This window comes from Macaca fascicularis, chromosome 16 (genome assembly GCF_037993035.2).
Source record: "Macaca fascicularis isolate 582-1 chromosome 16, T2T-MFA8v1.1".
In the NCBI taxonomy this organism is placed as follows: Eukaryota; Metazoa; Chordata; class Mammalia; order Primates; family Cercopithecidae; genus Macaca; species Macaca fascicularis.
The window spans coordinates 83203898-83216406 of NC_088390.1; the positions used below are offsets into that span (position 1 = coordinate 83203898).

At 43.4% G+C, this 12509-nt stretch overlaps 1 protein-coding gene and 1 non-coding gene across 20 annotated transcripts in view; both read left to right on the forward strand.

Moving 5' to 3' along the window:
* MFSD11 (major facilitator superfamily domain containing 11) overlaps window positions 1-12509 on the forward strand; it is a 38990-nt gene that overhangs the window by 14038 nt on the left and 12443 nt on the right. For 17 of the 19 annotated variants that reach the window (XM_074020641.1, XM_015437827.4, XM_074020633.1 and 14 more), the window contains one exon: window positions 3312-3352. In XM_074020641.1, the coding sequence (XP_073876742.1) occupies window positions 3312-3352 (41 nt within the window). Of the gene's footprint in view, window positions 1-3311; window positions 3471-12509 lie in introns of all 19 variants that reach the window. The other 2 variants (XR_012426200.1, XR_012426199.1) reach the window with 1 other exon arrangement.
* On the forward strand, window positions 2200-2303 carry LOC123569686 (U6 spliceosomal RNA). The gene has a single exon (XR_006693487.1). It is a non-coding gene; the product is annotated as a U6 spliceosomal RNA (small nuclear RNA).

Below are 12509 nucleotides of genomic sequence, written 5' to 3' on the forward strand. Positions count from 1 at the left end.
CTCAAACTCCTTACCTCAAGTGATCCACCCGCCTTGGCCTCCCAGAGTGCTGGGATTACAGGTGAGAAATGTAATCTTTTAAAAATCTTTTGGCTGGGCACATTGATTCATGCCTGTAATCCCAGCACTTTGGGAGGCTTAGGCAGGCAGATCATGAGGTCAGGAGATCGAGACCATCCTGGCTAACATGGTGAAACCCCGTCTCTACTAAAAATACAAAAAAAAATTAGCCAGGCGTGGTGGTGGGCACCTGTAGTCCTAGCTACTTGGGAGGCTGAGGCAGGAGAATGTCATGAACCTGAGGTGGAGGTTGCAGTGAGCTGAGATCACGCCACTGCACTCCAGCCTGGGCGACAGAGGGAGACTCCATCTCAAAAAAAAAAAAAAAAAGTTTCTAGGCAGGGTGTGGTGGTTCACGCCTGTAATCCCAACACTTTGGGAGGCTGAAGTCAGAGGATCACTGAGCCCAGAGTTCCAGAGCAGCCTGGCAACCTCGTGGAGCGCTATCTCTGCAAAAATTTAAAAATTAGCCAGGCATGGTAATGCATGCCTGTAGTCCCAGTTACTCGGGAAGCTGAGGCAGAAGGATCACTTGAGCCCAGGAGGTTAAGGCTACATTGAGCCATGATTGTGCCAGTGCATTCCAGCATTCCAGCCTGGATGACAGAGCAAGACTCGGTCTCAAAAAAAAAAAAGGAAAATCTTTAAAAATTTAAGGAGGCCGGGCACGGTGGCTCACGCCTGTAATCCCAGCACTTTGGGAGGCCGAGGCGGGCGGATCACAAGGTCAGGAGATCAAGACCATCCTGGCTAACACGGTGAAACCCTGTCTCTACTAAAAATACAAAAAAATTAGCCGGGCGTGATGGCGGGCGCCTGTAGTCCCAGATGCTGGGGAGGCTGAGGCAGGAGAATGGCATGAACCCAGGAGGCGGAGCTTGCAGTGAGCTGAGATCACGCCACTGCACTCCAGCCTGGGCGACGGAGCAAGACTCTGTCTCAAAAAAAAAAAAAAAAATTTAAGGAAAAAATATTTTTAAAAACTTTCTTGTAATCTTATTAACAATTATATTTAACTTGCATCATCTTATTTAATTCTCACAGGTAAGTCGTAGCATCCCTATTTGATGAATGAGGAAATAATACTTGGAGAAATGAAGTCACTTGTCTTGTCTAAAATCACACAACTAATTAGTGGTAAAGCCAGGCCTCTGAAAGCCCTTGTTTCAACCAGTAGATCATTGTGCATCCCAGCCATGACACAAGGAGGGCATTCATGGTTTTGAAGAGTGTTATTGAATATGATTCTAGTATAATTAAAAACTTATTTCTCCAAAGGACTCATAGAAGGAAATGTCTGCTTTATGAACATTGCAGATTAATGAAATTGATAATGGTATCAATAAGAACTCTGCCATCCTCAGTATTATAGCTTAGGCATGTTGTTGCTCAGTCCTCAGACAGCTGCAGTTGTTCTGTATATCACCTTATATAACCCACTTGCATTTCCCATTGAAGAGAAAATGAAGCATAGGATGTACATGATCTAATGTTAGGCACTTCCTTGACTTCATCAATCTTGGTGGATGAATAAGAAAAATGCGTTTTAAGCTTTGGAGCGTGATTTCAAGCACACAGTAGTGTTTTGGCAGTAGTCTTGGTAAACTGGAAAAGTCAGGGATTTTTTTGTTTTGTTTTGAGATGGAGTCTTGTTCTGTTGCCCACGCTGGAGTGCAGTGGCATGATCTCGGTTCACTGCAACCTCCGCCTCCTGGGTTCAAGTGATTCTCATGTCTCAGCCTCCTGAGTAGCTGGGATTACAGGGGTGCACCACCACACCCTGCTAAATTTTTTTGTATTTTTAGTAGAGATAAGGTTTTGCAATTTTGGCCAGGCTGATCTGAAACTCCTGACCTCAAGCGATCAGCCCGCCTTGGCCTCCCAAAGTGGTGGGATTCCAGGCGTGAGCCACTGAGCCCTGCCCAAGTCTGTGATTTGGCCTGCCTTGTATGGATAAATGAAATTGCAGATTACAGTGAAGACCCACCTCTCTCAGCAGGACAGGAGATAGGCATGAATCCTTGCCTTGGTAATGTTCCTGAGGTAAATATTAGTATAGATTTTAAAATAACCTTCTCTTTTAAAAGCTGAGATTTGATGCCACTGTTGGTATAGAAACATATAACATATAAAAATTTTGTGGTCACTTTGGCAGCACAAATACTAAAATTGGAACAATACAGAGATTAGCATGGCCCCTGCACAAGGATGACGTGCAAATTCGTGAAGTGTTCCATATTTAAAAAAAAAAAAATCTTGACACACGTTGGTTATAGGACATCCAGTTCCCAAAAATGCTTCATCAAAAAGCACATAGCAGTCGTCACCTGTCAGTGCTTGAATTTTGATGTGAAGCCAGTTGAGAGTACAGTACCTGTCAAAGCCTCTTGGTTCTCGATCCCCAAACAGTCATAGCAGCAAGGAGATGAATGAAAGCTAACTTCAAGAAAGCTTTCATGATACCACATCCAAAGCAACCACCTCTCAGAATGCAGAAAATAACAAAAGTCTCTGACGGGTTTTAATGCCAAAGAACTTATTTTTCATAGTAAGGGCAATGGAAAATTGAATACTCACAGATATTTTCACAGTTTGAAGGTAACAGGATAGGTCGGGTGTGGTGGCTCACGCCTGTAATCCCAGCACTTTAGGATGCTGAGGCAGGTGGGTCTCTTGAACTCAGAAGTTCAAGACCAGCCTGGGCAACATGGTGAGACCCCATCTCTACCAAAACTACAAAAAATTAGCTGGGTGTGGTGGGACCCACCTGTAATCCCAGCTACTCAGGAGGCTGAGGTGGGAGGATCGATGGCGGGAGGATCACCTGAGCCTGTGAGGTGGGGGTTGCAGTGAGCCGAGATTGCATCACAGCCCTCCAGCCTGGGAGACGGAGTGCGACCCTGTCTCAAAAAAAAAAAAAAAGAAAGAAAATGGAAGTAAGAGAATAGAAAGTATTTCTGTACTGCTTGAAGTATGATTTCTGAGAAAGACGTGCATAAACATGTACAGTAAGTGTAATCTGAAAGAATCATCTTCCATAGTTAACAGAAAGGTGCCCAGGTGGGACTTTAAACACCTGGAACGAGGGCGTGGCCATGAGGGACACCCTGGGGCAAGGAGCATTCAGGTCACTGGAAATGCATCTCAGACCTGGTAGAGGACAGGGCTTTTACAAACAAATGAAAATGTGATTGTATTTTTGTTGTTTTATTTTCAAAAAGAAAAAACTTTTTTAAATTTTATTTTCTCAGGTCTGCCCAGAACAATCTGACAAAGGCGGTAGATGCTTTTAGTAAGTATTTTCTGTATCTGAAATGCAAGAACTGTTCAGGAACAACTTCCGCATTTGCCTTTCCCCATTTCCCTGGTAACTTTGGATTGATGACACCCCAGGGTTTGCATTTTTCCAGGTATGCTGCTCTGAAATATATTAATCTTCCTTATCAACATCTCTCTAACATGGGGGCTGTGAGGGATGGATGATGGTATGACTGCCCACCTGCCCAGGTGTGTGAAGGAAGTGGAAAGAGGCTGCACAGCACTCAGGTTCTCCCTGGAGTTAAGCATCTCCTGGGATTTTTGCAGGGTAATTAAGAGCAGATTGTGGCTGGGCGCAGTGACTCACACCTGTTATCTCAGCACTTTGGGAGTCCAAGGCAGGCGGATCACTTGAGGTCAGGAGTTCGAGACCAGTCTGGCCAACATGGCGAAACTCCTTCTCTACTAAAAATGTAAAAAATTAGCCGGGCGTGGTGGGGTGCACCTATAGTCCCAGATACTCAGGAGGCTGAGGCAGGAGAATCGCTTGAACCTGGGAGGTGGAGGTTTACTGAGCCGAGATTGCCCCACTGTACTTCAGCCTGGGTGACAGAGGGAGACTCCATCTCAAAAAACAAACAAACAACAACAAAAAGGCAGATTGCTTGCTAGTTGGAGTGAAGCAGTAGCTCCAGTGACCCGGAAGGTAGTACGAATAATCATGTTCATGCATTGAGAAGTCTTCCTGGCCAAAGACTCTGCTGAATTCTTTGTTTTTTACTCTATGTGATTTTCACAATTCTGTTATATATTATATAATACACACCTATCATTGGCTCAGTTTAACAGAACAGAAAACTGAGGCTTAGAGAAATTAAGTAATTTAGGGGCCAGGCACAGTAGCTCACACCTGTAATCCCAGCACTTTGGGAGGCCATGGTGGGTGGATCACTTGAGGTCAGGAGTTCAAGACCAGCCTGGCCAACATGGCGAAACCCTGTCTCTACTAAAAATACAAAATTAGTCAGGTGTGGTGGCGTACGCCTGTGGTCCCAGCTATTCAGGAGACTGAGGCAAGAGAATCGCCTGAACCCAGGAAGTGGAGGTTGCCCTGAGCTGAGATCACGCCACTGCACTCCAGCCTGGGCAGCTGTGAGACTGTCTCAAAAAAAAAAAAAAAAGAAAAAATTAAATAATTTACCCAAGGTCAACCAGTTAGTAGGTGGCTGAGTTGGGATTTGAGCCAGATTCTCATAATTTCCTTCAGAAACTTCCAGTGAGTCCATTTTGCTTCTGCCTATGGCTCTCTCAGCTTCTGTCTTCCCAGGAGAGGGAATCTGACTGGGGCAGTTATTCTCAAGAAGGGAGCAGCCTTTTGGGGCCATGTGTATTCATTAAGCCTATTGTAGGCCACAGGATCTTAATGACATATGGCCCTTATGGCCCTTGAGCACTTATGATTAGTTTCTAGGTTGCCTTGGGCTGAAGTGCAAATTGTTGATCTAATCAGCCATGGCCTGGCTCAGATGACACAAAGCATGTTAACTCTTGGCCAGGAATGCCTGTAGCTTCTTTTTTTAGAAAGGGTCTATGGGCATGAGAGTCTGAGCCTTCTATACATAGTATATTGTTTCAGGAATATATTCATAGTTTTTTATATATATGTATGTATGTATGTGTATATGTGTGTATATGTACGTGTGTGTGTGTGTATATATATATATATTTTTTTTTTTTTTAAGATGAAGTTTTGCTCTTGTTGCCCAGGCTGGAGTGCAATGGTGTGATCTTGGCTCACCGCAACCTCCACCTCCTGGCTTCAAGCGATTCTCCTGCCTCAGCCTCCCAAGTAGCTGGGATTACAGGCATGTGCCACCACACCTGGCTAATTTTTGTACTTTTAGTAGAGATGGGGTTTCTCCGTGTTGGTCAGGCTGGTCTTGAACTCCCGACCTCAGATGATCCACCTGCCTCAGCCTCCCAAATTGCTGGGATTACAGGCATGAGCCACTGCACCCTGCCTTTTTTTTTTTTTTTTTTTTTTGAGACAGAGTCATGCTCTGTTGCCCAGGCTGGAGTGCACTGGCATGATATTGGCTCACTGCAACCTCTGCCTCCTGGGTTCAAGTGATTCTCCTGCCTCAACCTCCCAAGTAGCTGGGACTATAGGCACATGCCACGATGCCCAGCTAAGTTTTGTATTTGTTAGTGGAGACAGTGTTTCTCCATTTTGGCCAGCTGGTCTCAAACTCCTGACCTCAAGTGATCCGCCCGCCTCGGCCTCCCAGAGTGCTGGGATTATAGGCATGAGCCACCACACCCAGCTCGGGAATACATTTATAATTATAAATTGAGTCACACATTATAATTAAAAGGACTGTACTCTGACTCCCTTAGCAAGATACGAGGTCAATCACTGTCAAAAGTTTGGCTTTCATCTTTGCAGGCCTAGAAACTTGTCTGTTAGAATACCCATTATTAGGCTGGGTGCAGTGGCTCATGCCTGTAATCCCATCACTTTGGGAGGCTGAGGTGGGAGGATCACTTGAGGTCCAACATTCGAGACCAGCCTGGCCAGCATGGTGAAACCCCATCTCTACTGAAAATACAAAAATAGCCAGGCATGGTGGCAGGTGCCTGTAATCCCAGCTACTCAGGAGGCTGAGGCTAGAGAATCGCTTGAGCCTGAGAGGCAGAGGTTGCAGTAAGTCGAGATTGTGCCGCTGCGCTCCACCCTGGGTGACAGAGTGAGACTCCATCTCAGGGAAAAAAAAAAAAAAAAAAAAAAAAAAAACCCATTATTGATCGCAGAGGCCGGAGGGGAAAAGGACTCAAGCTAAACTCATAGAAATGGCAATTTAACCATTTTTGATGGCACTTGACATTTTTTAGTGAGCCCTTTCATGGATATTTCCTTCTTGTTGTCAGCAGGCTAGAAAGCCACATTGGCTTACTTGGTGAGCTCGGAGTCATTAAAGGGAGGTAGATGACCTGGCTTATGGGATAGTGTCCCCAGCCATGGTGAGGCTGCTCCATCATAGCTCCACCTCTGGCTGTCTTTAATGTTCACCAGATTCAGGACATCTCACCTAGACAGTTGGACAGACTTTGCCTCAATTTTGTCTGTAAAAGGAGGCACTGACACATTTTGGGCCACACGCTTTGCATTACGGAGCTGGTCAGTTACTTGATAGGATTGATTTGTCATAGGATATCGTTCTGTCGGGTTTGAATAGGGAGAAGGAAGGCAGCAGCCAAATGAGGTATGGCACATAGGGTGCTGCAGGGAAAGTAGATTCAGGAGCCAGTTCCTGGGCAATTGGGACACAACAGGAGGTCATGAGGTGACAAGGGAGCCAGAGGCACAGGGAGAGAGGGAGAATGAATGGCAAGGCTTCACGTGACCTGTGTGTGGCTAGTGCTTCATTTATTAATTAATCATGACATTCTTGTGGTTGGGGCTATGATGGATGTTGTACAGAGAAGGTTCCTACATACTATCTAAAAGCATTTAATTTCCGAACTGAATTTATACGTTTAGTGTGCTTCTGAAATATGTTCGCAAAGTTTTTAAACATTTATTTTTTGATCTTGAGGAAGCAATGCTGAAGTTCATCTGCTAGGATGAATGTCTGAAAACAGCCAAAAAAATGTTCTCAGGCCAGGCGTGGTGGCTCATGCCTGTAATCCCGGGTGGATCATGAGGTCAGGCGTTCAAGACCAACCTGGCCAGGATGGTGAAACCCCATCTCTAATAAAAATACAAAAAAATTAACTGGTCGTGGTGGTGGGTGCCTGTAATCTCAGCTACTTGGGAGGCTGAGGCAGGAGAATTGCTTGAACCCTGGGGTGGGGGTGGTGGCGGGGCAGAGGTTGCAGTGAGCCATGCCACTTCCCTCCAGCCTGGGCAAAAGAGCAAAACTCTGTCTCCAAAAAAAAAAAAAAAGAAAAAAATTGTAAGGAAGAGAAACTATATTTACTCTTTGTTGAGTGGAAGTGGATCATCTGGATCTTCATCATCACATTGAGAAGGAGGAAGAGGGAGGGGGTTGGTCTTGCTGTCTGGGTTGGCAGAGGTAGAAGAAAGTCTGCACAGAAGTGGATCCCTGAAGTTCAAACCTATGTTGTTCAAGGGTCAACTGTGTAAGTAAAGTGCAAATTAGAAACAGTTTTCTTTCTCTTTTTTTTTTTTAAAACGGAGTCTTGGGAGTTTCGCTCTTGTCACCCAGGCTGGAATGCAGTGGTGCAATCTCGGCTTACTGCAACCTCCGCCTCTTGGGTTCAAGGGATTCTCCTGCCTCAGGCTCCTGAGTAGCTGAGATTACAGGTGAACGCCACCACACCTGGCTAATTTTTGTATTTTTAGTAGAAATGGGGTTTTGTCATGTTGGCCAGGCTAGTCTTGAACTCCTGACCTCAGGTGATCTGCTCGCCTTTGCCTCCCAAAGTGCTGGGATTATGGTGGTGAGCCACTGTGCCTGGCCAGAAACCGTTTCTATTGGATTTCAAAAGATAAAACATAATTCTCAATATTATGGGTGGGGGGACAGGTAATTACATGCATAAGACTACATTGTTGGCCAGGCACAGTGACTCACGCCTGTAATCCCAGCACTTTGAGAGGCTGAGGTGGGCGGATCATGAGGTCAGGAGTTTGATACCAGCCTGGCCAACATGACAAAACCCCATCTCTATTAAAAATACAAAAATTAGCCAGGCATGGTGGTTTACACCTGTAATCCCAGCTACTCAGGAGGCTGAGGCAGGAGAATCACTTGAACCTGGGAGGCAGAGGTTGCAGTGAGCTGAGATCATGCTATTGCACTCCAGCCTGGGTGACAAGAGCAAGACTCTGTCTCAGGGAAGACTACATTGCTGATATATACTTGTATTACTTTATAAAAAAGTGATTTGTCATTAGGTATCAAAAGCGATAAAAATATTTATAACCTTTGCCCCAGTGGAATAACCAATTTCACTAATAAGATTATCCTCAGGAAATAATTAAATATTGTGGTAAGATCTAGCTACTAAGATGTTTATAGTAGTGAGATACTGGAAATAATTTAAGTATTCAAGTGTTAGACATTAGTACGTCTGTATAATAGATTACCCTAGCCATAAAAATTATCTCTGTGAATGTTCAAAAAATTTCGCTGTATATTATGTGAAAACAAATGATAAAATAGAGTATATATAGTAGAATTTGTTTTTGTAAAAAATGCATAGAAAAAGTCTGGAAGGAGATTCATTAAGGTGTTGGATTCTGCTTTTTTAAATTGAGATATAATTCATGTACCATATGGTTCACCCATTTAATCAATTTAAAGAATCCATTGCAAATTCAGTACGAGTTATTATATTCAGAGTTGCGTAGCCATTACTTTACTCAATTTTAGAGCATTTTCCCTATGCACGTTAGAGTCACTTCTCATTCCAGCCTCCTAATCCAACCGCCCTAAGGCACTCCCACTTTCTCCCCTTTCACTACTGTTGCAACCATTCCTCTACTTTCTGTCTATAGATTTGCCTATTCTGGACATTTTATGTAAATAGAATCGTACAACATGTGGTCTTTTGTGCCTGGTTTCTTTTAACATAATGGTTTCAAGGCTCATTCATGTCACAATATATTATAAAATTTGAGTCATTTCTATATTTTATGTATTATGAGTTTCAGGGGTCTGTCTTGCCGACCCTGACCCAGCAACGGATGAATAAAGTACACTGACACACAGATATTCTGCTTTACCAGTTTGAGCATCCGGGCAGCTTACGAGACTCCACACAGAGTGCTGTAAACAGTTGGAGATGGAGACCATCCTGGCTAACACGGTGAAACTCCGTCTCTACTAAAAATACAAAAAAATTAGCCTGGCCTAGTGGCGGGCACCTGTAGTCCCAGCTAAGTCCCAGCTACTCGGGAGGCTGAGGCAGGAGAATGGTGTGAACCAAGGAGGCGGAGCTTGCAGTGAGCACTGCAGCCTGGGCGACTGAGCCAGACTGTCTCCAAAAAAAAAGAAAAAAGAAAAAAGAAAAACAGCTGGACTGCCCCAGTAGAAAACAATTAAGCACCCCTGGTAAATCAAAGGTTAGTCTTAGGACCACATGAGTAAACAAGCTAGTTAGATAAACTCCCCACATTCCTTTTTTTTTTTTTTTTTAAACTCCCCACATTCCTTTGTTTCTACTCTAATTTATTTAACTAAGGGGACAAGGCTCCTTCAGCTAAGTTTATTACTGGAGCTTATGCAAATGCCCCAGGCCTTCCAAGAAGGTTTGCGTCTTATAATTTTCCTCTCCATCCTGACTGGACTCCCACAGTGAGTAATACATAAAGTTCGTGTACAGGTTTTTGTGTGGATGTGTTTTCAGATCTCTTTGATGCACACCTAGGAATGGTGGAATTGCTGCTTCATGTGGTATTTCACTGCTTAGCCTGTGGGGGAACTGCCAGATTGTTACACAACTTTACATTTCTACTAGCAGAGGATGAGTTTGCCACTGTTTCCACCTGCTTGCAGTTATTTTCCGGTGGTTTTTTTTTTTTTTTTTTTTTTGAGATGGAGTATTGCTCTGCCACCCAGGCTGGAGTGCAGTGGCACAATCTCAACTCACTGCAACCTCCACCTCCCAGGTTGAAGTGATTCTCCTGCCTCAGCCTCCCAAGTAGCTGGGATTACAGGTGCGTGCTACCCCTCCTGCCTAACTTTTGTATTTTTAGTAGAGACGGGGTTTCACCATGTTGGCCTGGCTGGTCTTCAATTCCTGATCTCAAGTGATCCACCTGCCTCGGCCTCCCAAAGTGCTGGGATTACAGGCTTGAGCCGCTGCGCCCGGCCCTAGTTAGATCCTTTGCCCGTTTTTAAGTTGGATTCTGTTTTTATTAATGAGTTGTAAGAGTTCTTTATATACTCTAGATAAAAGTTCTGGCCAGGCGCCAGAACATAACATGTTTGGATATATGTATACATTGTGACATGATGGTCACACTCAAGTTTGTTAACATATCCATCACCTCACATGGTTATCTTTTTTTTTTTTTTGCATGTGTAATGAGAATATTTAAGATCTACTTTCCAACCAAATTTCAAGTGTACAATAGAGTGTTATTAACTGTCAACACCAAGTTGTACACTGGATCCTCAGAACTCACTCATCTTGCCTAAAGGAAACTTTGTACTCTTTAATCAACATCTCCCTATTTCCCCCACCCTCCAGCCCCAGCAACCACTATGCTACTCTCTGCTTCTATGAGTTCAACTTTTTAATATTCCACATCTAAGTAAGATCATGCAGTATTGGTCTTTCTGTGTCTGGTTTATTTCACTTAGTGTAATGCTCTCCAGGTTCATCCATGTTGCCCTAAATGGCAGGATTTCCTTTTATAAGGCTGAATAATATACCATTGTATATACCACATTTTCTTTATTCGTCTGTTTAAGGACACTTAGTTGTTTCCATGTCTTTGCTACATAATTAATAAACACACACACACACACACACATATAATAGTGCTGTAATGAACATGGGAGTGCAGCTATCACTTTGAGATACTGCTTTCATTTCCTTTGGATATATGCCCAGAAGTAGAATTGCTGAATCATAACATGTTTTTAGTTTTTTTCAGGACCTTCCATATTGTTTTCCATATTCGCTGTACCAATTTACATTCTCACCAATAGCAGACAAGGGTTCTCTTTCCTCCACATCCTCACCAACACTTGTTATCTTTTGTCTTTTTGATAATAGCCGTCCCAACAGGTGTGAGGGGATATCTTACTGTGGCTTTGATAAAGTTTTTAATTTTGATGTAGTCAGTTTGTTTAGTTTTTCTCTTGTTGTGTGTGCTTTTGATGTCCTAAGATTTTGCTTCACCCCAGGTCCTGAAAATTTACTCCTATATTTTCTTCTAAGAGTTTTTTTAGTTTTAGCTCTTCCATTTGGGTCTGTGATTCATTTTCAGTTAATTTTTACATATGGTTTGAGATAGGACTCCAGCTTTATTCTTTTGCACGTCAGTATCCTGTTGTAGTTGCGCAGTTTGCTGAAAAGTCTGTTTTTTGGTCTCTCTTGTCAAAAATCAATTGACTATAAATATAAATGTTTATCTCTAGATAGATAGATATATCCTTATGCCAGTACCATGCTGTGTTGATTACTGTATGTTTTGAAATCAGAAAGTGTGAATCCTCCAACTTTGTTATTTGTCAAGATTATTTTGGCTGTTGTGGGTCCCTTGGATTTCCTTTTTTTTTTTTTTTTTTTGAGACAGAGTCTTGCTCTGCCGCCCAGGGTGGAGTACAGTGTCGTGATCAGAGCTCACTGCAGCCTCAACCTCCCAGGCTCAAGCGATCCTCCCGTCTCAGTCTCCTAAGTAGCTAGAACTATAGGTGTGAACCACCATGCCTGGCTAATTTTTGTAGTTTTTTGTAGAGACAGAGTTTCACCATGTTGCCAAAGCTAAGCGATTCTCCCAAGTCAGCCTCCCAAATTGTTGGGATTATAGGCATGAGCCACCAGGTCTGGCCATGAATTTTAGGATCAATCTATTTCTGCAAATAGATTGATGGGTTTTTTTAATAGACTTTATGTTTTAAATCGTTTTACAATTCATAGCAAGACTGAGCAGAAAGTATAGAGTTCCTATGTGGCCCCTATACCACACATACGTAACTTTCCTCTGTTATTAATGTTCCCCACCAGAGCACATTTGTTATAATGAGCCAATACTGATATGTCGTTATCACCTAAAGACCATGGTTTACATTAGGATTCACTCTTGGTGTGGTACGTTTTATGGGTTTGTACAAATATATAATGACATGCATATGTCATAATAGGATCATACTAGATAATCTCTTAGAATTTCTTTGTGTTAACTAAGTCTTCTGATTATTCTTAAATGAACATGTGGCCAGGAGTGGTGGCTCACGCCTGTGATCCTAGCACTTTGGGAGGCCGAGGTGGGTGGATCACCTGAGGTCAGAAGTTTGAGACCAGCCTGGCCAACATGGCAGAACCCCGTCTCTACTAAAAGTACAAAAAAATTAGCTGGACGTGGTGGTATGCGCCTATAATCCCAGCTGCTCTGGAGGCTGAGGCAGGAGAATCGCTTTAACCCTAGAGGAAGAGGCTGCAGTGAGCCAAGATCGCGCCACTGTACTCCAGCCTGGGTGACAAAGTGAGAC